The 25,472-nt window shown below is 40.1% G+C and overlaps 1 protein-coding gene and 1 long non-coding RNA gene across 5 annotated transcripts in view; one reads left to right on the top strand and one right to left on the bottom strand.

Moving 5' to 3' along the window:
* Window positions 1-22,645, bottom strand: part of ASH2L (ASH2 like, histone lysine methyltransferase complex subunit) — a 31,352-nt gene extending 8,707 nt beyond the window's left edge. Inside the window, exons 1-11 of one of the 4 annotated variants that reach the window (XM_060653575.3) lie at window positions 22,412-22,645; window positions 21,675-21,741; window positions 21,403-21,548; window positions 17,624-17,712; window positions 17,244-17,338; window positions 12,557-12,652; window positions 11,833-11,928; window positions 10,384-10,459; window positions 9,632-9,649; window positions 8,078-8,171; window positions 7,115-7,332 (exon numbers count right to left, since the gene is read on the bottom strand). In XM_060653575.3, coding sequence (XP_060509558.1) covers window positions 7,115-7,332; window positions 8,078-8,171; window positions 9,632-9,649; window positions 10,384-10,459; window positions 11,833-11,928; window positions 12,557-12,652; window positions 17,244-17,338; window positions 17,624-17,712; window positions 21,403-21,548; window positions 21,675-21,741; window positions 22,412-22,599 — 1,183 coding nt within the window. In that variant the 5' untranslated portion in view covers window positions 22,600-22,645. Of the gene's footprint in view, window positions 1-7,114; window positions 7,333-8,077; window positions 8,172-9,631; window positions 9,650-10,383; window positions 10,460-11,832; window positions 11,929-12,556; window positions 12,653-17,243; window positions 17,339-17,623; window positions 17,713-21,402; window positions 21,549-21,674; window positions 21,742-21,959; window positions 22,273-22,411 lie in introns of those variants that run through there. The other 3 variants (XM_060653573.3, XM_060653576.3, XM_060653574.3) reach the window with 3 other exon arrangements.
* Window positions 22,646-22,751: 106 nt separating this feature from the next.
* LOC132691822 (uncharacterized) lies at window positions 22,752-25,000 on the top strand. Its single transcript, XR_009616006.3, has 2 exons — window positions 22,752-23,620; window positions 24,307-25,000. It is a non-coding gene; the product is annotated as an uncharacterized LOC132691822 (long non-coding RNA).
* Window positions 25,001-25,472: the final 472 nt, after the last annotated feature.

Here is a 25,472-nt window from a genome sequence, read left to right as displayed (position 1 = left end):
CAAGTCACATGTTCTACCTACTGAGTCACCCAGGTGACCCTGTGTAAATCATCCTTTAAAAGACTTGATATTTTAGGGGTACCTGGGTGGCTCAGTTGGTCAAGCGTCCGACTCTTGGTCTCAGCTCAGGTCGTGATCTCGCAGTTCGTGGGTTCAAGCCCCATGTCAGGCTCTGCACTGATAGCACGGAGCCTGCCTGGTGCTATCTGTCTCTCTGCTCTCTGTCTCTCAAAATAAATAAACTTTGTCCCTCCTCTGCTCTCTGTCTCTCAAAATAAATAAACTTTAAAAATAAAATAAAAAAATTAATAAAAGACTTGGTATTTTATTTTGAAACAATGTTAGACTTCCAAAAACAGTACACATTCCCCATATGCCCTTCACTCAGCTTCCCCAAATGTTAACACCATCTACAGTCATAACACAATTATCAAAACCAGAAAATTGACAATGATACAATGCTATTAACTAATCTATACATCGTCTTCAAATTAAGCCGATTATCCAAATAATATCCTTTTTCTGTTTCAGGATTAATCCAACATCCACATTTCATTTAGTTGTCATGTGTCCTTAGTTTCTTCCAATCTGGGACAGTTCAAGTCCTTCATGACCATGACATTTTAAAGAGTGCTGGTCACTTCGTTTGTAGAATGTCCCTCAATTAGGTTTGTCTGATGTTTCCTCCTGTTTAAGCCCAGGTTAAGCTTTTTGTAAGGAATATCACCGAAATAATGCTGTGCCTCTCAGTGCATCATATCAGGAAGCACATGATGTCAAAATGCTGATACTGTATTAAACTTTGATCACTTGATTAACGTGGTACCTTACAGGTTCCTCCACTATAAAGTTACTATTTTCCCTTTGTAAATAATGAGTATTTTGTGAGGAGATAAAAAGATATTTCAAGGAAATCTGATTATGGACTGAATTCAGATGATAGCAAGAAATGATCTATTTTGTTAAGTGTGATAATAGCATTGTGGTTATAAAACAAAATATCCATATTTTTAGAGTATGAAGGGTGAGATTTACTTCTTACAAATTCAGAAAAAAAAGAGAGATGCAGAAATAAACAGATAAAATAGAACAAAAACTTGGTAATTGTTATTAAATCTGGGAGAAAAGTATATGAAGGTTCATCGTATTCATCTTTCTATGAGGCCGTTATGTAAGATAAGGGGACAATCTAAACCAATCGGAGGGGACATAATGACTTGGAAGTGAAGAAAAAAATGACAAAAGATAGGAGAACATTTCCAGGTGGTGTAGGTTGATTTTATCAATGTAGAAACATCACAAATCCAATTAAGACTTAATTGAGGAAAAAGTATTTGAAACAGTGTTTAACACTAGAAGTTGTCTGAATTCTACTGGAGGAAGCACAAAACTTAGCTCTAGCTTTTACAAAGGCCTTTACGACTTACACAGTACTTTTGTAGGTAGACAGGCAGGTAGGCAGACTCTCTGACCCTTGCAACCACCATACCTACTATGCAGATGTGGAAGCAGAGCATGTGGCTGTTCAAGATCACACCGCAGGCCGGTGTGGCCTGGCTGACAGTGGCAGAGATTGAAAAGCCCTGGATCTGCACTCTTTTGGTTATGCCACCACAGCTTGTGTACCAGCCAGATACAATGGTAACCTATTTAAATTAAATGCATGTTGTTTAGCAGAACTTTCTTAGGTATTTGGGAAATTCTACCTTCTCAAATACAAATTCTTCATCCTTTACTCCTTCCTGAGAAATTCAGCCCTTGAAATCACTAGGTGGGGGCTGAGCAAGGCAAGTGTTCAGGACAGAATAAAACAGTAAAGGACTTACCTCCTCATAAAACACTTATTAATTACATAGGGGAAATAAGTTAACGTTACAGTGGCTAAAGCCAGCAGATACCACCTTAGCAAAACGATCAAAGTGGACATGATCAGTAATGGGACAAATTAAAATCAAGAACCACCTGACAGGATGCAATATGAAGAACACAGCATTTTAATGATATTTCTGTCAAAGATGCAGAACTGAATCGAATCCCAAGTATTCAACCACACAAACTCAAACTGAGGGATATTCTATAAAACAAGTGGCCTCTAATTTCCAAAAGCTTCAAGGCTGGGGTGCCTGCGTGGCTCAGTTAATTAAGCATCCGACTCTTGATTTTGGCTCAGGTCATGATCTTACAGTTCGTGAGTTTGAGCCCCGTGTCAAGCTCTGTGCTGACAGAGCGGAACCTGCTTGGGATTCTCTCTCTTCCTCTCTACTACTTGCCTGCTCACACTCTCTTTCTCAAAATAAATAAATAAACTTTAAGAAAAAAAAAGCTTCAAGGTCATCAAAGTCTAGGAAAGACAGAAAAACTATTCCAGATTAAAGAAGACTTGAGACAGGACAACTAAATGTAGCATACACTTCTCAACTGGATCCTCTGTTATAATGACATTGGATCAACTGGAGAAACCTGAATATGATCTGAGGACCATCAGAGAGTAGTTAATTAGTGTTAATTTCCCATCTTTGATGGCTATATACTGGTTCTGTAAGAATATGAAAGTTTAAAAAATACCCACTAACTCTTTGATACTCTTCCTTTGCAGAGGTGGAGCCTAATTTCCCTCCACCTGAGTGTGGGCTGAACTTAGTGACTCATTTCTAACAAATAAAACAAAATTGAAGCGACCAACTTCAAAGATAGGTCATAGAAGATACTCAAACTCTATTGCGATCTTGGATCACTTGCACCAGAACTCTGCTTCCAGGGTGAGGACAAATAAGTGGTCTATGGAGAGGCCCACATGGTGAGGATCTAAGGGCATCCTGTCAAAGCAGCATGAGTGAGCCATCTTGGAAATAAATCCACCAGTCTCTAAGTCCTCAGAGACGCCAGGCTCATCTAAGAGCCTGATCTCAGCCACGTGAATTCTCCTGAGCCAGACCACACAGTCAAGCTGCTCTCAGATTGCCAACCCTCAAAAACCATCAAAAACCATAGAAAATAATGAACATTTGTAGTCTTAGACTGCTAAGTTTTATGTTAATTTGTCAAGCAGCACTAAATAACAACAGAAGGATAATGTCCTTGCTTGTAAGAAATACACAATCAAGTTCTCAAAAACCAGAGGGCATCATGGCAACTTACTCTCAAATGGTTCAAAAAAAAAAATTGGTACTGTTCTTACAGCTTTTTTTTTTTTTAATTTTTTAACGTCTGTTTATTTTTGAGAGAGCAAGACACACACAGCGTGAGCAAGCAAGAGAGAAAAAGAGAGAGAAAGAGAGAAAGAGAGAGAGAGAGAGAGAGAGAGAGAGACAGACAGACAGACACAGAAACCCAGGCAGGCTCTAGGCTCTGAGCTGTCAGCACAAAGCCCGATGTGGGGCTTGAACTCATGAACCACAACACAATATCATGACCTGAGCCTAAGTTGGACACTTAACCAATTGAGCCACCCAGGCGCCCCTGTTCTTACAACTTTTTTACACATCTGAAATTATTTCAAAATAAAAACATTAAAAGATACAATACAGATTTATCATTAATTTTTATTAGGCTCAGCATGAGTAGCATAAATGGCAAGCATGCATTGCTTTTCTATATATTCTAATAAATGAATTTACTATTAAGGACCAGTATTCCTACTTTTTCTCTCCTCCTCCAGAATTAAAGTGTGAAGTATAGTGAAACAAGACAAGTCTCACTTCTTAAAACCTGAAGTCACTTATTTGGCCCTCCCCTACTTGCCCTACTAGCAAAGTATGCTCATCACTACAAGAAGTCAAACAATCCACATATAATGGACATCACACCATGGAATTACATCACTTCACTTCCAAATGACCAGTATCAATACAAGTGTTCATTTTTAGCATGAAATCAATAACGGGCTTCCAAATGCAATAAATATATGACCTGTTTGGATCCAATTCAAAGAAACAACTGAAAGAAGTGTTTTTTAAACAACCGTGGAACTGTGAATGTGGACTGGGTATTAGATCATGAAGGAATTATTATCCATCTTATTTAGGAATAATAATGGTATAATGGTTTCATTCTAAAGAATCCTTGTTAGACACAAATACTGAGAGTTTTTTTTTTCATATTTATTTTTGAGAGAGAGGCAGAGAGAGAAAGAGCGAGAGCACAAGCAGTAGAGAGGCAGAGAGGGAGACACAGAATCCGAAGCAGGCTCCAGGCTCCGAGCTGTCAGCACAGAGCCCAACACAGGGCTCGGACTCACAAACTGTGAGATCATGACCTGAGCTGAAGTTGGACGCTTAACTAACTGAGTCACTCAGGTGCCCCTAAATACTGAGGTATTTATTGGTGGATAATACGCTATTTGGAACTTGCATTAATACTCTAGAAAAACAAAGACAAAATTCATAAGGTACGCTTGTCTAAAAGTAGTGAGTTTATTATTTTAAGTAGTGAGTGTATTTAAATTGACTTTCACATTCTAAAGGATAATGAAGGCTATTCTGAATAAATCATGTCATTAAAAGAGCTACTAAACATTAAAGAGTTTTATGACAAAAAAGTCATAAAATCAAAAGACAACTGACAAACTAGGAGAAAATGTTCACAATATGTACCACAAAAAGCCAATATTCCTAGTATATAAAGGGACAGATAATTCAAGGAAACACAAATTAAAACAGCACTGGGATATCATTTCTCACTTATGAGACTGGCCAAAGTTAAAACACAGGACAACACATTCTGTTTGTGAGGCCATGCGGAAATAAACACGCTACATTGCTGATGGGAATACAAAATCACACAACCTTCTGAAGGGGAATTTGGCAAGGCTAGCAAAACTACATATATAGTTGCTTACCTTTTGCTCCAGCAATTCTACTTCTGGAATTCTACCTTGAAAACACACCAGCAACAATACAAAACACACATGCTCGCGGTTATTCACTGTCTTTTTGTGATTGCAAAATACTAGAAATAATCTAAGTGCCCACAGAATGGCTGAATAAACCAGATACATCCACATAATAATCATGAAGCTAAAAAAATAGAAAACAATTAGGGTGATCTCTTCAAAGTGCTGTGGAGTTATGACATGAAGCAAAACGCAAAAGAGTATCTATGGTATGCTGCCCTCCGCATACGAAAAAAAGAGATAAAAGGAAATACACATATATCTCCTTATTTGTGCAGAAGAAACACAGCAAAGATAAACTAGAAACTAAAGAGACTGGTTACCTATAAAGGGTAGGTGAGGGGAAAAAAGGGAGAATGGGGTTGCAGGGATGGGGTTGCGTTAACCTTTCCATACAACTTTACTCCTAGAACCACATTAATGTTTCACACACCCTTCACATAACCCCCTGACACAGACACATAGACACAGACACACACAGACACACAGACACACACACACACACACACTCTTTCCCCCTCCCCCGAAAGAGATGGGAGAACCTAAAAACAGCATACAAACACTAACAAATGAGCCTGTTATAAATGAGAAACACAAGCACACTGATGGTGGTGAGAAAGAACAGAATGAATCTAAGCTAACAGTAACTTGAAGGGATACTGCGAGGCCAAAGACAAAGAGCTGTGCGTAAACACTGTAAGCTCGTGAAGGTTTCTCATAGAGGTTAGCAATTCTGAGACTGCTTTATGTGCATATGAGAAGTGAACAAGGGAATACAATGCAGATAGAGTCAGGTGTCTCACGGTTGGAGACAGAAGTGACAAATAAGGAAAGGTGGAGGTCTGGAACAACCCTGCAAGCATTTGGGAGCCAAGCTATCAGTACAAACTCAGTCTAGCCCTGTACGTATACGCGTCAGTTGGTATACATATACTTTCCTACTTCTGTCGAGGGAGTCTGGAAGTGACACCCAGGGAGCATACCTAACACTTAGGTCTTTATTTCTAAACATCATTTTCCAATCAAAGGAACCAGGGCTCTTCAGAGAAATAGCAGATACTTGGCCTGGGGCATGGAAAATACAAGATAAGCCAGGAACATTTTGTGATGCCAGAAAGTAAAGAAGTACTTAAAAAAAAAAAGATGAGGCTTATCAAAAAAAAACCACACAGGAACTAACCTAAAGAAGCTCCCAATGGCCAAAGCGGGAATAATTTGAGCAATTAGATAAAGTATACCCCAACAGAATAAAATAAATATCTGAGTTCACACTGATATAAATAATCGAGTAAATAATAAATGGAGAAGAAATAAAAAATCATCAGGCAAACACCATGTCAATAATCACTGCAGAAAAGACACAGGTACTAAAATTAGTGAGCAAAATATAAACAGAATCCAAAACAGACCTGGGAAAGGTGGCCAGAGACTTACAAATTGTGAGATCCTAGAAAAGAGGCATTAATGAGGAAACTAGTGAAATGTAAATGAAGTCTTTGGTTTCATTACAGCATTTACTAATGTTTACTTCCTGGTTTTGACAACTGTCAATCCTATAAGATTGTACCATTAGAAGCTTGAGGAGGGATATATTAAAACTATTATTTTTGTAACTTTACTGTAAGTTTAAAATTAGTTCAATAAGGGCACCTGACTGGCTCAGTCAGTAGAGCATGCAACTCCTGATCTTGGGGTTGAAAGTTTGAGCCCCATGTTGGGTGCAGAATTACTTAAAAAATAAAAAATAAAATTAAAAAAATAAGAAGTTTAAAATAGAAAAGTTTAAAAAACCCATATATATATGTATATATACAAATGGCTAGAGCTTAAAGGAAGAGAACAAGGAAATTATTTCTTGTGTGTTCAGCTGAGTCTAGTTAGAACTAGGCGGCAGGGGAGTGATAAAAGACCGACATGTATATCTAATTCTAAACTGGACAAAGCTGAGGACAATATTCAAAGTAACATCTGGGTCCAACATGAACATTATTATTTTAAAGGTGTTTTTAAGTTTGTTTCTGTTTTTTTGAGAGAGAGGGAGAGATGGAGACAGGGAGGGTGAGAGACAGAGAATCCCAAGCAGGCTCCATGCTATCAGCACAGAGCTTGATTCGGGGCTTGATCTCATGAACCGTGAGACCATGACCTGAAACGAGAGTCAGACACTAAACTGACTGAGCCACCCAGGCACCCCCCGACATTGAGTATTAATATGTTACATACCTCGATCATGCAGGGCTAACAAAACCCGTTCATATAAGCAAGCTCTGTAGAGGTCTCCAGGAATAGGTTTTCCTGCCCAGCAGTCAAGTTCAAGTTTCTCAGGGTCAGGGGCATGGGGATCAGGCTCAGCTAGAATATACCGATAGCCGTCTTTGTTAAACGGGTGTTCCAAGGGGTAGCCATGAGGGGGAAGGCGCTGAGCAGAAAACAAAGGGTCACTGCAGAAAGGAAAAAAATAATATCAAGAAACTAAAACCCCCTTAGCTCAAATGGCTTCAATTAAGAAGGGCATCTGATTTATTAGATTTCAGCAGGAACACATGCAACTTCACACATGCTTTTCATTGCTCAAACAGAGGATCCTGCCCTCTGCAGGTAAAACAGGGAAACAAAAAGCATCCGCTTTTAAATTCAGCAAAGTAGTTTTGGTCAAATTACTCTAGCCTGTAGGAATAGCTACGAAAAGGAGGCAGTATGTCCTAAGGAGAAAGTAAGGAAGAAGGGGAACAAGGGTGATTTCCTTTATTATGTTAATTACTAAAACTAATGAACAGAAACTCAGAGATAAGACTGGGAGTACTTACAATCTTAAATAAGAAAAGACCAGGATTTATTGAATAAAGAGAAGGGAAGAGGCTTGAGGGCAGAGGCACACAGCTGAAGTAAAAGAGATAAAGTTCAATCCTTTCTCAGGATGTCTTAACAGCATTGAACTCTACTCCCCAGGCAATGCGCCCCAGGTGCTGCCCCAGCACTCCCCTAACAAAACAAATGTGTAAACTTCGGTTCCCAGCCTGGCATTATTTTATCCCTCAAAGCGCTCAAGATTTGAGAAAAATGGACAGGCTTTTTAATCTCAGACACCTGAGCTACTGAAGAGTGCAGCTCTGTTCCCTCTGATGGGCTGTGCCAGCACCAAAGATGGCCTAACAGTGGTGAGTGCGAGTGGGTGTTTCTGCCCACCTCCGGGCCTTCTTGGTGGTCCCTGCGGTCCCTCCATCTTGCTGCTTGCGCTTCGCTCCTCTTCCTTTTCCACTGCTTCCTGCTGCAATTCCCCCTTTGAAGAGAAGGCAGATCACATTCAATAAGCTGTCACAGAAGCTTCATGTGGATGTGGAAATTCCATGGTGACTAACACTCCTGTCGTGCATTTGTGTAACACCACACACAGGAGGATTTCCTTCCTGAAAGCATATTGGGGTTTCACCCTGGTTCTGAGAGAGTCGGCTGAAGGTCTCACAGCTCAGAACACTGGGTTCTGGCAGTAAGCTCAAATGAACCTAGCACTAATGACACCTGTGTTACACATTCAACCTTTCTTAAGGAACTGCAACTACTGGCACACTTTCTGAGGATGTGACACAAATGCATTTTCACGCATTCAGACTCCAAACACCCACATCTAAAAACAACTGCAAGGATAAAATTTTTTTTCCACCCAAATCGATACAAACACCCACAACAAATATCCTCACTACAAGTAGATGTTCACTCACTTGATCTATGCAGGATATATTCCATAAACATAATAAAGGCACAGTATCTGCTAAAGCACTCAACTTGAATACCCAACAAGACAAAGGTACATAAAACATAGAAAACAGAAACAAAAATACTAAAAAGGTGTTTCTCTCCAGTGCTGCTAGATATCCACTCTGGTTGTTCATGACCCAAGTAGAAAGGCTTTAAATTTAGTAGGCAACTTTTACAATTATTAAGATTGTGCCAATGCATAAAATTCAGGTCAGACTAACCCAGCTTGTGGAATTAAGAGCGAATATCAATAAAAAATTTACATATTTTATGCAAAAAATAATTTAGCAACGTACTAAGGCCACAAGGAATACTACCTAGTGATTTCTGAAATAGGTACTTTGAAGTTTTTGTCCAGTTCTGTCTTTCCTCTCAATTTGTTTTTCTGTCAGAAAATGTCCCTGAACTGCAGGAAAACACCTTTATGGTAACAGCTGCATAGAGTACTGTATCTTAATTTGGGGCAAGCTTGGAAATTCTCAGCAGTTCTGCTGGAATAAAAAGGATCAAGACATTGAGAGCAGGTCATATTCTGCATATACAGGACCAGATTGATGCAGAACTTCCTTTTATGAACACACCATGTATTATTCCTATTTTTCATTTTTAAAAAGGTTGCAATTTAAAAAGATACGCTGTTGCAATATCAATTTGAATTTGTGTTACCTTAAAAGACTATGGATTTCTTACTGTTATTGGTATTTTAATTAATTTGAAAGAGAAGTTTTAGAACCATCTTGAACAAGACGTGCTATATTAAGGTGACTGCTGGCCATGTTAGGCAGAATATGACAACGTACAAGCTTTTAATTACTAACATTCAACTGGAACTATGGTTTCATATCAAGTGCTATTGCCATCATTTCACGATGCTTTAAAATTTTAATCTAGTTTTAGCTTCTACCACAACTCAGCAAAAAGCGTTTTCCAAACCACATAATACTTAAGTCTGAGAGGATGAAAGAAGACAGAGGAGGAATTCACCTCCAAAAGAGACTCCACCTGTAAGAACAGAAGTGGCACCATGTATTTGTCAAATTTTAACAATTAAAAAGGGAAAAAATGGTGTAAAAAGATAAACAATACAGTTAGCTATTTCCAACCCATCTCAGAATATTAGTGACAGTGGAAGTGATTACACATTTAAGATGCTACTGCACCAAAGGACAAGTTAATGTTGCCAAGTGTTAGATGAATAGCTAGTTGCCTCCCAGCTACCCCAACCTTTGTTAGATTACCATTAGTAATGAAGTCCATTCCTGTCATTAGGTGGATTACTGACAGAAAAACATCTACAGCTAGTGATCAGTATAGAAACACTGTCATGGGAATAAGCTGAAGTTTCAGGGCAAGAGCAATTAGAAGATGGGCAGAGGAAGTCTGTTAAATAACAGCCGAATTTAGCAGTAAGAGAGAACAACCAAAACCACGCTGGGTGTCAGTGATAAGGATATAGATGGGGAGTCTAAGATAATAAGCACAGTAAATCTGACTTTAAACCTGTACTTTGTTTTATGCTAAATCTGTTTCACTTAAGACCAAACTGTGGTGTAAAGGGACAAACAGTTCTCCACTACCGTCTGTCAAATCTTTGGCCAGCTTCACAAAACTGAGGTTTGGACTGTAAAGCATCTTTCTAAATATCCAGTTAAGAGTCAACCCAAAGGATGCCCAATTCTAGGCATATTTGGATCCAACAGCTTACAAATATTTCATCGAGACATTTAAACACTTACCATTTAGATTCCCACTTGTAGACACAGCACTGCTTTGTTTTTGGTTGTCATAAGCAGGACCAATGTTACTAAGATCCTAGAGGGAAAAACATTCAATTATAAAGGGAGGCTATATAATCAAACCTATCTGGCAATGCTCAAAAAACCAGGAAATCCTAGTAGAATGTGAATCAAAACTGACAATCCTAAGAAGCCTGAAATTTACAGGGGTCCAAACCTGGATGCTTCAGAGATCAACAAGTAACATGTGTGAGGCAGGCCAAGTATAAGGATCGAAGTGGTTAACAGTGAATTGGCAGGGGGCGGGCCGGGGGAGGGGGGGGTGGGGGGGGGGCGTTCGAGCGGGAGATGGCAAACAGGAGTGCATGAATGCTATTTTCTCGGCCCCCTGTGGGAATTCAGGCCCACTGTAATCAGATCTTCTCATTCTAGAAGAAAAGACAGAAATCTGAATTTCTGCCCCCAGCACATTAAGTTAACAAATGCTTGATTCATCTACCCTAAGAAAACTGTGGCTAACCTGACTGATTCACATGAGCCTGTTTTGTAGAGTTGCCTGACCACAGATAAGGGTAGCCAAGCAACTGCGAAGAAGGGACCAGGAGTGAACAAAAGTAACCTCTGTGAGGACATGCCCCAAGATCCCCCCACCCCACGTCATCATCCTTTATGCTGTCATTTTTTAAGCACACGTCCCATGAAGAGGCTTGATTCCTTAATGTGCACGCCCAGAAAGGAAGAGACCTCCTTTTGTCCCTATATCAAATCAGCATATTCCATTCAACCTACATACCACCCCGTGACATCCTGACTCCTACCGTTAAAGGCACCCAGCCCATACCCTTTGTGAAGGCCGATTTGAGAAATTTTCTCCCATCTCCTTGCTTCGCACCCTGCGATAAAACCCTTTCTGCTATAAAACCGGTGTCAGCGTTTGGCTTATGTGCATCATAAGGCAATGGGTCCTCACAGTGTAACATTTCTATGTGAAACCTTTAACTTTCAATGCTGGCAGATCAAACATTTCAAGGCACAGCTGAAAGATTTGGCCTCCTGAGATGCCAAATGTGACCCATCGAACAAAGAGTGGACATTTTCTTTCTCCTCAATTGTTCACCACAAATTTCTCTTAATAACACATTTTGAAGAGTAAAATTTGAGATGGAAAGAAATTTAGAAATAACTTGGCCCAGCATATTTGTGTTACAAGTGAGGAAATTAAAATTAAAAAAGATAAAAATGATATGCAAAAGGCTGTAATGTTAAGGGGAAGAACCACAACTAAAACACTAGTCTCCTGGTTTAAGGTAGGGGTTTTTCTCCCCACACATGACAATAACTGCTTACTTGGGGCTCACCACGTTAGAGGCCTGGAATGGCCTGCAGCAAACAGACAAATGTAAACAAAACCTGATTCTGTCTCCAAATCAAAAGGGGAATATAAAGTACCTGATCCAAAAGTCCAAATTTGGGGTAATCTTCTTCTGGGTCCTTACTCCCGGGATCAGGATGTTCCTTTACTAAGAATACATCTCTTTCTTTACTCTAAAAGGAAGCAGTATTTTAGCGTTACCGGAAATTTTATACTTCAAAGTAGTATCGAATGGATGATCAACCAGCAACTCCAATTCCTAAGTGTAACCTCCCCAAATGATAGTATTGCTTTTCCCTCTGATTAGAAAATACACGACCATCAAAAAATTCAAACAGAGGAACTTGAAGAAATGAGAGCCAAAGTCCTTTGGAATCCTCCCCTATCCCTCCACCTCACAGATATAAGTTAGCACTGTTAACAGCTTGCTGTGGCCTTCTCCCCAGGTACTCTCTTTAATTCTAAGGACACTAATGTTTAGAACAGTGTTGTTTTTGTTTTTAAATCAAAGGGAAAAACAGTCTGCCATGTCAATATAAATTATACTTGCAAAAGCACAGTGGACCAAGGTTCCCCTGTCGTGTATAAAACGACATTGATGTTCACTTCAGACACAACTTGGTGATTGTGCGAAAACTATTAAACTTTACAATCAGTGATACCTCACTGTCCAAGATTTAAAACTAAGTTGTTCTCATTTTCTTAGTCATCACGTTATTTCAGTGAGACTAAAACAGATTTAATACTTACAAAGAACACGGATTTTTGAAACGTCAAGTCTGATCATTTTGGTCTACTCACCATTGTTTTAACAATATTATTTGGCCAGGTCATTTTCCCAGGTCTCTGTCTGGTCGTCATGCACTCCCAGTATTTATCAATAAACGGTATGATATCCTAATTTTTTAAAACAAAATATATTAAGAGTTCTATAGTTGCTTTCAAAGTTATACTCACAAAAATGGAATGAAAACTGCAGCATTTTCAAAGAGCTTGTCAGAATCGAGAGAAAAATCCACGTTTAGTTTTTCATGATTAAACAAATACATAATTGCATGCAAACAATATACAGATTGTGAGGAATTTCATGTAAGTATACACAAGTCTTAGCCTCAGAAGGTTTACAATCCAGTTGGAGGGAAAGATCCTCCCCATTCCCTTGGGTGACATTTGGACAATGACTCCCAAGTGATTCTCTCTCCTGAGCTCCTGTTTTGCCTGCTTCTAACATCTCTATTTGGTCATCCCAAAGGCACCTCAAATTGTTACAAAACTAAACTTTGTATCTCAACTCATAAATCTGCTCTGCAGATTTCTATTCTTGCTCTTAATGCTCAGAATCACCTACCTCCTAGAATCACAAGCTAGAAGCCAAGGGCATCATCCTTGATTCTTCTCTTGTGCACAACCATCACATCTAAACCGACACCAAATGAATTTTAAGATTTCAGAAAATTTCTCACCCATCAGGCCTCTTCTATCCCCACTGCTCTGATTATTATCCTCACCAGTTCTTGCTGACATGACTAAACAAATATCTGAGCTTGACCTTGACATTGACCTTCCCCCACTGTCACCATTCTGCCAAAGTCCATCAGAGTTAGAGTCTACCACCAAAACCTTCCACCGCTTAGTTCCATGAAATGAAAACCAAATCTTTACCAAAAGGAACTATTTGGGGTGCCTGGCTGGCTCAGTCAGTGGAGTGTGTGGCTCTTGCTCTCAGAGGTACAAATTCAAGCTCCATGTCAGATGTAGAATTTACTCAAAAAAAAAAAAAAAAAAAATCTTTAAATAAATAAAAGGAACCAGGGTTGAATCAGGGAAAGTAGAAGGGAAATCTGGAATATTCTGTTGTTCCAGAAAGGAAGAGTTCAAAAACTCATAGGGACATATCAAAAAGTATCAGGTGTCAGACTCAATGGGGATACACTGATCAAATCTGAGCACCAGAAATCAGAAATCCACAAATTGGGGCACCTGGGTGGATCATTTGGTTAAGCCTCCAACTCTTTGAGTTCGACTCAGGTCATGATCTCACAGTTGGTGACATCAAGCCCTGCGTCAGGCTCTGCACTGAGGGTGCAGCCTGCTTGGCACTCTCTCTCTCCTTTTTCTCTACCTGTCCACCTCTCTCTCTCTCTCTCTCTCTCTCTCTCTCTCTCTCTCTCTCTCTCTCTCTCCCTCCCTCCCTCCCTCCCTCCCCGTGCCTCCCCACTCTCTCTCAAAAATAAACAAACTTAAAAAAAATAATCCACAAATCTGCATGGATACTTAAAAAAAAAAAAAAAAAAAAAAAAAAAAAAGATGGACAGAAAGGAAAACTCTCTTAACAGAAGAACTGCAAGTAACAAATGTATTCTTTTTCACAATGACCACCCTATTAACTGATTCAGGCTAGGATAATCAGGCTAGTTGCTAAAACCATTGCTTGACGGGGTCCCAATGAGACATTTACACAATCTCAACACATCACCACACAGACTGCTTAATAATTACAAAGACAAAAGGTCCCTTTACAATGGAGAAATCTGATAGATACCTCCTCTTTACCCAAGTAATCAAATTTAAGATCATTAATAATAAAACAAACCAGTATTTTATGCCTCCTGATGTGATACAAGGAAAAAATACATTATACATACATCACCTACATAATATTCTTGCCAAAAATGTTTAACATGAACTCTATCATGGGGAAACAATCAGATAAATGCAAACAGAAGAATCACGCCAAACAACTGTCTGGGCTCCTCAAAATTTTAAATGTCATAGCAGACTGGGGTGCCTGGCTTAGTCAGTTGGAGAAACACACAACTCTTGATCTCGGGGCCATGAGCCCCACATTGGGTGTAGAGATTACTTTTTTTTTTTTTTAATTTTTTTGGGGTTTATTTATTTTTGAGACAGAGAGAGAGGACAAGCAGAGGAGGGGCAAAGAGAGAGGGAGACACAGAATCTGACACAGGTTCCAGGCTCTGAGCTGCCATACAGAGCCCAATGTGGGGCTCGAACTTACGGACCATGAGATCATGACCTGAGCTGAAGTTGGATGCTTAACTGACTGAGCCACCCAGGCATCCCTGGGTGTAGAGATTACTTAAATAAATAAACTTTATAAAGAAATAAACTTTATAGAGAAATAAGTAAATAAATGTATGTCACAGCAGACCAAAAAAACAAAGTAAAATAAATTCAGGAACCATTTTAGATTAAAGACAAAAAAGACATTACGGGGCACCTGGCTGGCTTGGTTGGTAGGGCATACAACACTTGATCTCAGGGTTGTGAGTTCCAGCCCCATGTTGGGCATGGAACCTACTTAAAAAAAAAAGAGCAAGAGAGACATTACAACTAAATGTAATGTGCAATCTTTGCCTGGATCCTGGATAGAGAAAAAAAGCTATGGAGGATATTAAAATGATAATTAACAATGAGAAAATATAATTATATACTTTATATAAAAAATAAAAACTATATATTAGATAGTAGTATTACATCGACACTAAGTTTTCTGAGTATGATCACTGTACTACGGTTATGGGAAAATACTGGGTATAGTATTCAGTTTAGTCTCATATAACTTAGGGAGATAAAGCAAATGCAGTAAAATATTAATAACTGGCAAATCTAGGAAAATAACTAACAGATGGTTCACTGTACTATCTGAATTTTCCTATGTTTGAAATTTCAAAATAAGAATTTGGGAGGAATAAAAAAAACGGAAAAAACGCAAATCTAATCATAACACATCTGTACTGCAGGAATAAAAAGGAGGTGAGAGGGCTGTCTGACTACTCCAGCCTGCAGGATTAAGTCCTAATTTCTATTCAGTAGAAAAGCCCTTACAGTCTGATCCCAACTATATTGGTCTCACCATATACCCTATGCCAGTGTCTTTCAAACTGTAGACTACAATCTATTAGTAGGTTATAAAATCAATTCTGTAAGTCAAAACTAGCACTGACTAGAACAGAAAATAACAATGCAGAGGAAAAAGAGTGGAGGATAAGCACTGTTCAGTGAAAAAAAAATTTTTTTTCAAGTTTATTTTGAGAGAGAGTATGTGTGCACACACATAACAAGGGAGAGACAGTGAGAGGGAGAGAGAGAATCCCAAGCAGGCTCTGTGCCGTCAATCTCACAGACCACCTCACAGACTGTGAGATCATGACCTGAGTGGAGATCAAGAATCAGATGCATAACCAACTGAGCCACCTAGGCGCCCGTGTTTGGTGAAATTTTTGTTTATTTATTTTTCAAGATTTTATCTTTTATATTTTTTGAATTTTTAAAAATATTTGTTACTTATCTTTGAAAGAGAGAGCGTGAGTGGGGGAGGGACAGAGAGAAAGAGAGGGAGAGAGAATCATAAGCAGAGAGAATCCACACTGTCAGCACAGAGCCTGACGTGGGGCTCGATCTCTCAAACCATGACATCGTGACCTGAGCAGAAATCAAGAGTTGGATGCTTAACTGAGCCACCAGGGACCCTTAAAGATTTTATTTTTAAGCAATCTCTACCTACGCCCAACATGAGACTTGAACTCAAGATGCTCTACTGACTGAGCCAGCCAGATGCCCCTTGTTTCAGCTTAAATGAAAGTGGGCAGGTATGAATGTATAGTAGGCATAATGTAAACTCCATCGTTCTAAAATTTACTTAATTTTCATATTTTCTTACCGTGAATCACAGTAGGAAAGACTCATGGGTGGGCTAGTCGTCTAATTTTGAGTCCTGACTTCAGTTGTGTGGTTTTGCAGTTTAATAATAAAGGATAATTCGTTTAAATAAAAGGCATGTATAAACCTACCCCCTTCCCTCTGACAAAATCTATAATAATCGTCTTTAAAAATAGTTAAACGGGGCTGAGAAGGTTCAGCTCAAGATCTGATTTTTTTTCCTGGTTAAGTTTATTTTTGAGTAATCTTTATGCACAATGTGGGGCTCGAACTCAAGACCCTGAGATCAAGAGTCACATACTGTACTGACTGAGCCAGCCAGGCACCCCCTCAAGATTTTTTTTTTTTAAGTTTGAGAGACACAGAGATAGCACCAGTAGGGGAGGGGCAGAGAGAGAGGGAGAGAGAGAGAATCCGAACCAGGCTGTCAGCACAGAGCCCGACATGGGGCCAAACTCACGAAACCGTAAGATCATGACCTGAGCCGAAACCAAGAGTCAGACACTTAACCAACTGAGCCACGCAGGTGCCTCAAGATCTGATTATTAATTGGGGGATAGACAGTTGTTTGCTTCTATAAAGCCAACCAAAACTATTTAAGGATTCCCCCAACTAATAATTTAGCCAACTGACATAATGTGCACATATTAGAAGTTAGTAAATCACATGAAATCAGTAACAACCACTGAATCTATAGTCATATATTCATAAAAATTGGGGGCAAAGTACTCATTGTTAAAGAGTATATTTAGGTGTTCTACCTGATTCTTTGGCATAATTGCAATTACATTAATCTCTTCTCTACCTTATCTTTGGAGAACATGGTTTTTGGATGTTCATCTTGTGTTCGAGACTGCCAAGTTAGGTTGGCCAAAGCACTAAGGCACATTTCTTTCAAGTCTGTTAAAAAGAAAAAGGAAGAAAAAATTATCTATAGTATTATAGTCATATTACCTAAAGGATATTCAACTAGGTGATCCACAAGTTAACAATTATAGCAGCAAAAAAATAAGAGTCATGATTTTCCCTGAAGTGGACCATAGCCATTATTTGGAGCTAAACTCCAATGTTACATAACTTTTACCGGCTACTAGGCAGGAGTTCCCTGATCCTGCTAAGCCCAAATCTCTTTCATTTGCAGCTACCCAGAGGACAATTTTGCGGCGCTCGTGAGTTTGTTCTTACTTGCTTGCTTCCGGAGGAAATAGGTATTCCCACTATGATGGCACACATTGCAGTGAAAACTGTAGTTGGTCATGAAAGGCAGACAGGATCTGCAGAACAGCCAGATTAAAAAATCAGTGAACTTCTAAATACACACTTCTTTGTAGAAGTAAATCAACTGAATCGACAGGGATCCCTTCCCTGCAGTGAAAATAATAACGTTAATATATTAATATATGATTAAAATTTACAAAGGTCATCAAAACCAAAACAGGGCTTATATTTTCACAAATACCTGGATTTTTCTGTTAAAACATTTAATAAGATATTATCTATCATAGTAGATAATTCAGCACCAGGAAGATTATCACTGGTGCCTTGTCCAAGCTAGTTTATTATGGTATTTAAGCACCTAAAAAGAGCATGCCAGGCCAGTTGTGGAAGACAAAGTAGTCTCCTTAAATATAGTTACATGCAAATATTTGTATGTAAATTATATTTAAATATATACAACTCTAATTTACACACAGACATTTATACACTTAAATACTTAAATATCTCTTTAAAAGGTCAATAATACTGCTGGAAAGGGCAGACAGAAGATATGACAAGATTAATTAAAAATGTAAATAATTATTCAAGAAGACAACACGTAAGTCACAAAACATTACTTGTCTCAGTACCAAAGGAATCCTACAGGTGATAATTACTCCAGAGGAGTTTTAAGGATCCAAGTAGTAACTTCAGATTTAAGAGTTAGAAACATTTTGGAGAACGTAAGTTATGGACTAGATTTGGGAAGATGAGTTGGTTTTCTTTTGTCTAAGTGAACTATATACAGAGATGAGAAAGGCCAACAAGGGGGCAGAGGAGCAAACTGCTGTAGATAAGTTTGTCCCAGAGAGGGGATTTGGAAGAAAAAAAGAAAAAAAGAAAAAAAAAATAAAGAAAAATAAAAAAGGCTTGAAAGGCAGGAAGTGCAAGGAGCCAGGTAGAGTTGGATTTTTTCTGTGGGTAATGGGAACTCCTTGAAGGGGAAGTGACATGGTTAAAATTTTAAGTGACAGGTTGGGTCTGAAGGAAGAGATGAGAAAAAGCAAATGTGGGGGCACTTGGGTGGCTCAGTCAGTTAAGCATTAGACTCTTGACTTTGACTCATGTCATGATCTTACAGTTTGTGAGTTTGAGCCCCAAGTTGGGCTCTGCACTGACAGAGCACTTAACAGAATGAGCCACCCAGGCACCCCTACGTAAGACACTTTTGTAGCAGTTCCAGCAGAAGGCAAAGAAGGCCTCACTTAGGGTGAAAGAATAAAAACGGAAAGGACAAGCCCATATACAAGAGAAAAAAATTGGTAAAGCTTGGTGACTGATTAGATATGGAGGATGGGGCGGGGGGGGGGGGTGGGGGGGCAGGGAAGGAAGTGAAAGGAGTTCTAACTATTAAGACTGCTTGTATCACAAAGATAGCTCCTCAGAAGTGAGTTTGGGGGCAAGTGAAAACTTGTCTGTATTGTATAAGGGGGACTTACTCTTTTTTTTGTTTTTAATATTTATTTTTGAGAGAGAGAGCAAGAGAGAGCTAGCGCGTGGAGGTGGGGAGGAGGGAGGGGCAGAGAGAGGGAGACACCGGGAAATCGCAGGCTCCAGGCTCTGAGCTGTCAGTACAGAGTTCCACGCTGGGCCTGAACTCACAGAACCATGAGACCATGACCTGAGCTGACGTCAGGCGCTTAACTCACTGAGCCACCCAGGTGCCCCAGGAGACCTTAGTCTTAAAAAGGAGAAAGTAATAGAAAAATACAAGACTGGTTTAGGTTGTAAGAGAAGAAATCAAAATAAAAGCAGATTTATCTGGACTCAAGTGAAACTTGCTTTAAGTATCCTCGAAGAGAAGGTTCCTAAATGTGTGTCTATTGTCACCACTCAAGAAATTAAGAAACATTCTTGTGAATGTTAAGGCTGAATTCCCTTGCCTTTACCTTGCTCTTGAACCCTTTCTGTTCAACAGCCCACCATGATAAAATCACCTACAGAAAGTAAAGCCTCAAACTAGAGACATGTAGAAGTATAGTTATTAATTCAAATATAATCAGGTATTCACAGCAGCCTTTTTCCTACCCTGACTAGCTCCCTTCCTCCATCTCAGTTGTGAAAGACAATCCGTCTCACCTAGTTGGGCTTTAGGTGTAACTTCTCAAATTCAGGTACAAACTGGTTTCTACCAAAACTCTTGAACTGTGGTTTGCTTCTTCCCTAGATCACCCCAAGTTAGCTCTCTGGTAAATTTCCTTTCCTAGGCTCTGTCTATCCAAATAAATTCTCTTTGGCCAAAGCGGCCAGATTTTAGTTGGGTCTTATCTAAGTGACCAGCTTTGCTTATCTTGTATACTTTCCCTATAGATACTTCTACCAAGATCAATTCTTTCTTTCAGATCCTTCATTATTTTTTTTTTAAACACTGTATCCTAGATCACTAATCACATGTTAATTAGAACATTAGCATTTCTAAAGTCCCCTACAACTTTTTAATTAGAAAGCACACAATAAATTATAAAGGAAGGTGCTTCCTCGACAACCCACCCAAGAAGGAAGAATTTCAGAATAGTGCAGCCTTATTTTGAGGCAGTCTTATCTGAATTTACTTGCACAAAAAGAACCATAAAAAACACCAAAGAGAGCCAGCAGTACAATGATTTCCATAGACAGTATGTCAACATCAAGCACTTGCTAGCTGTTGGCAAACTCCCTACAATAAAGCAAAAATTCTTTTACTTTCAATCAATTATAAAGTGATTTTGATTCATTAGAAGAGGTAAAAGATAGGAAATATGTTTTGCTGAGAAGTGAACACAGAATACTTAAAGGGAGTGAGTTTGAAGCCAAAAGGGAAAAAAGGATCGCTCAAGCATGAAGAGTCACTGGTTATCTCAAATTTTTGACAACAGGCTTTGTCCACCATATACACCAACCCTCTCCCCCAAAATACGTAACACCAAATACAACATCTAAATGCTACTGTCCCATAACTGTTTATATAATGCTTCGTAATTGCATGGTTTTGTCTCCTAACCAGGTTGTAAGCTCAAAAGCAGGGAGAATACCTATCATTGTACCTATTAGGGCTTGACCCTCAATAGATAGAAAACAGTTCAGATTATTAAAACAATTCTTGATTCAAATCCTACTACTCACTGAAGGTGAGGTTAGAAGACATAGGAAATAATATGCTTTTATATTTGCCTACAAATTATTATTCAACTGTTGAACATACTGAGATTTATTTTAAAAAGCAATTTTTTTAAAATTTTTTTAATTTTTTTTTAACGTTTATTTATTTTTGAGAGAGAGACAGAGCATGAACGGGGGAGGGTCAGAGAGAGAGGGAGACACAGAATCCGAAACAGGCTTCAGGCTCTGAGCTGTCAGAACAGAGCCTGATGCGGGGCTCGAACTCACGGACCGTGAGATCATGACCTGAGCCGAAGTCGGACGCTCAACGGACTGAGCCACCCAGGCGCCCCTAAAAAGCGATTTTTTAAAACATTTTTTAAATGTTTATTTATTTTTGAGAGACTGAGCATGAGCGGAGGAGGCGCAGAGAGAGAGAGAAAGAGACACACACATAGAATCCGAAGCAGGCTCCAGGCTCTGAGCTGTCAGCACAGAGCCCAACGCCAGGGCTCAAACTCACAGACCGCGAGATCATGACCTGAGCCGAAGTTGGACATTCAACTGACTTAGCCACACAGGTGCCCCTTAAAAAGCGATTCTTAACAAAGATTACAAAAAATACTCACGAGGTATCTATGCCAAAGGTGTCCGCTGTGAACCATTTTGTACATATGCCACACTGCAGCTCTACCTCTCCTAACTGTCGGCCATTCTCTTCATCCACGGAGCCCGCCTGCGTATCCATCACCTCTGAAGTGTCCCCAGCACCTTCCTGTGTCCACACAGCAATTAGAGAATCAGGTCAGTTGATCCTATTGTATTTAACTCACTTAAAAACTTAAACAAACAAAAAACAGAACCTATTTTGCCTTGCATACATCCAAAAAGAAATACTTACTAGTGTATCTTTTCCATTAGAAGATTCAGTCTCCAAACCACCACCTACATCAACTGAATTTGCATCCCTACAAGATAGTGAAAGTACTCAAGTGAGAATCTTCAAGGGAAACAAACCTCAAAACGCCTATGCCTAAGGATAATGATCAAAGTACAGGTGAACTTCACACTCCTACAGCTTTTTCAGCTAAGCCTATTCTCTCAGCCTGGGTGCCCAGGGTTAGGAAGAATATGACCAAGACAGACGCAGGCCCATAGGGCAGAGAGAAGCCTAATCTGTCCTTACTGACAAATCTACAGGAGATGGAATTAGTCCTGGGGGAGGTTCGCCTAGATGCAGCTCTCCCACTCTTGTTTTCAGAGGAACCGTTACTTCTTCCAGTCCGGCAATGCAAAGTGGTTTCTCCTCTGGGATATCTGAGGAGTTCCTGCTATAAGAGTGAGCTACCAGACCTCTCAGGAGCCTGAGAGAGAACAAGAACCTTGACTCTCAGGACCCGCGAAAGGTACGGAAAGGGGCGTAGTTACAGACACAGTTAAGAGGGGAGGGAGAAGGGGACGGGCCAAGCGGCGGGCGGGACTACAGTCCTGGAAGGCGGGGGGGGGGGCGAAGGGCGAGCCGTTGGCTGCAGGGCCTAGGTTCGGAGGGTGCGGGCAGGAGAGTTCCAGGGAGCCGCGGGACTCCAGGAGGGGTGGGCCTCCCTCCCAGTGTCCCCCTCGGGCTGCAGGACATCTTACCCACTTTCTGCCTCTCCAGAACCGGGTTCTGCTGCTGGAGCAACAGATGTTCCCTCTCCAGCCGGGGCAGTTGCCACCGCTACCACCGGTTTTGTCTCCCCTTCTTCTGCCACTGTTGCATTTGCTGCCGCTGCTGGGCCGGGTCCTGCATCCACTCCAGGTCCCGGTCCGGTTCCCGCCGCCGCCATCACTGCCGCCTCCCAGAGTTCTCGCGAGAATTCGCTCTCCGTCTCGCGTGAGTTGCTGACTGGCTTTGTAATCTTCAAACAGTAAACGCGTTTGGTGGGTCCACCGCTTGCCTTGACGAGTGGGCCCTCCAGGCCCACTTTAAGGTCGGGCAGGCGGAGGCGGGCAGGGTCCTGGGATTTGGAGTGGTAGCCACAGAGCTAGGAGAAGGCGGAGGTACTAGTTTGATTTCCTCCAGGGCTCACTTCGTTTTCCGGGCTGGATGTTGTGATTTTCGTGGCCGACACTGGAAATCAGCGCTGATGAGGCGCCTTGAGAGCGCTGGGTGCCTACGGACTCTGAAGGCTGTGGTGTGCATTGCAAACGTTCCTCATCATTAAATGTAGGAAATGTCTTCTACAAACACTAGCACTCACTGCCCTCCCGCCCCAGAAGCAGTTCGTTACTGCCGTGGTGATCTGCCACTTTGAGCACGTTTTCAAGTGGCTACTTAGCCTAGAAAGTATGAGTCCAGAGTCCCAGCTACATAGGTTAGGACCGGAGAGGGGATGTTCCATACAGGCGGAAGAGGTAAGCAGCAATGTGTGTTCTAGAAGCTGCAAGCCACTTAATATTTTAAGAGGAGGAAAATGAGGCCCGAGTTAGGAAGCCAGGTGCTGGAGGACTTTCCAGTTGAGAGAAGATTGTCCTTAGAGGAAGGAACAGGTAGCGACCAAAGGTAAGGGAGGAATAAACCTCAGTATTGGTAGGTGAAATCACTGGAGTAGACTTATTCAGAGTCTTCAAACTTAAGAATATAAACCTCTAGAAGTATTCAGGCCAGGAGAGTTTTCAGGAAACCAGTGTGTACATCCTAATTTTTACAGAGTCGCCCGAGAACACACTTTTCTCCCACTTTACAAAAAAAAAAAAAAAAAAAGGCATACCTCTCTCCAATCGTGAATCAAATCTTACTATGATGTCTTGCCCAAGGGTGTACAAACCTATGGGACACCAGACACAAGAACAATTGGAAATATGTAAGTATTTGGATTTCCCAGTTGGTTCCCAATTATTTGTTTTCAACAAAATTGAAGGGGATCCTAATTGAGTTACCAGTTGATAGATTATTTTAAAAACTGATTATTATTATTTTTTAAATGTTTATATATTTAGTTTTGAGAGAGAGAGAGAGAGAGCACAAGTGGGGGAGGGACAGAGAAAGAGAGGGAGACACAGAATCTGAAGGAGGCTACAGGCTCCGAGCTGACAGTCCATCGCAGGTCTTGAACCCATGAACCGGGAGATCATGACCTGAGCCCAAGTCAGATGCTCAACTGGCTGAGCTACCCGGGTGCCCGGAAAAATTGACAGATTATTTTAAAATTTTAAATAATTATTTTAAAAGTGGTGGGTGAAATTTTAAGAAGAAACAATACTTTGCACAGACTCAAAGTATCTCCTCCAAAATATTTACTCTAGTATTAAATGTTTTAACATACAGCTACAACATCTTTGATACTGCTTCCTCCGAGGTAGAGCTTGAATCCCACCTCTTATTGAGTGTGTGGGCTGGATTTAGATATTTGTTTCTGAACAATAGAATATGGAAAAGGAAAATGGTAAGTTTTACAGTAGAGAAACTGGCAGATACCACCTTAACCAAGTGGTCAAGGTTAACACCACCAGTAATAAATCAGGTTGATATCATTTGCCCCTTTGATACGAAGCAATGAGAAGGACTTCATCTCTGTGGAATTCTTCCCCCAAATTTATAACCCCAGTCTAATCAAGAGAAAACAGCCAAATCTAAGTTGAGACATTCTAGAAAATATCTAACCAGTACACCTCAAAACTTTTCACATCATGAAAGACATGAGAAACTCTGGAGGAGACGAGGAGATGACAACTAAATGCAGCGTATCCTGGATTGGCTCTTGGAAGAGGAAAGGGACATTAGAGGGAAAAAATGGTGAAATCAATAATGTCTGTAGTTCATAGTATTACAGCAATGTTAATTTCTTAGTTCTGATCAATGTACCATGCTTCAAGATGTCAACATTAGGGGAAGAGCTGGGTTAAGGCTATGTGGGGGAACTCTTTGCACTATCTTTGTGACGCTTCTGTAAATCTAAAAGTAATTGAAAATCTAAATTAAAAAACTGGTGGTAGATCACAATGTGATTTGGCATAGAACTTCGAAGCAGTTCAAATAATTGAGTTCTGGGGCGCCTGAGTGGCTTAGGCAGTTGAGCGTCTGACTCTTGATTTTGGCTTAGGTCATGGTCCCAGGGTTGTGGGATCGAGCGCCTCCTTGGGGTCCTCACTGAGCGTGGAGACTGCTTAGGATTCTCTCTCTCCCTCTCTCTTCCCCTCCCCTGCTTGTGTGTGTGTGCACATGCATGCTCCTTCTCTCTCTCTCTCTCTCTCTCTCAAAATAAACATTAAAAAAAAGTTGCACAGTCCACAGACTGAGCCAGCTGGCACCCCAGAAATTTTTTTTTTTTAGTTTTATTTAACAATGCTAATGTTTGCAATCTGTCTGAAACCCCCTGCGGGTAATTAAATTTACAATGATAAATTCATTCATGCAAACAAAATTTTGAAGATCACTAATTTAGAACAATGTCTTTCAAATGTTTGGCCACAACTCCCGTAAGAAACACATTTTGCAATGTGACCTAGTATACACGTTATATTAGTTACAATTAGAAGATTTATGAAACAATCTACATTTGTATTATGTCTTTTTTTTTTTTTTTTTTTTAATGCCAGTAGTGACACTCTAAATTGGTTGGACAACCTCTGATACAGAATTGTTGTCAAAGAGCTGTGATCTGGGGGTTGTGTTCTGGGCAGCAACTTCATTTTTTTGTATTAAAATTTTTTTTTTTAA

Source organism: Panthera onca, chromosome B1 (genome assembly GCF_046562875.1).
Source record: "Panthera onca isolate mPanOnc1 chromosome B1, mPanOnc1 haplotype 2, whole genome shotgun sequence".
In the NCBI taxonomy this organism is placed as follows: Eukaryota; Metazoa; Chordata; class Mammalia; order Carnivora; family Felidae; genus Panthera; species Panthera onca.
Note: the sequence above shows the minus strand (reverse complement) of the source record. Positions and strands in the feature narration are given on the sequence as shown.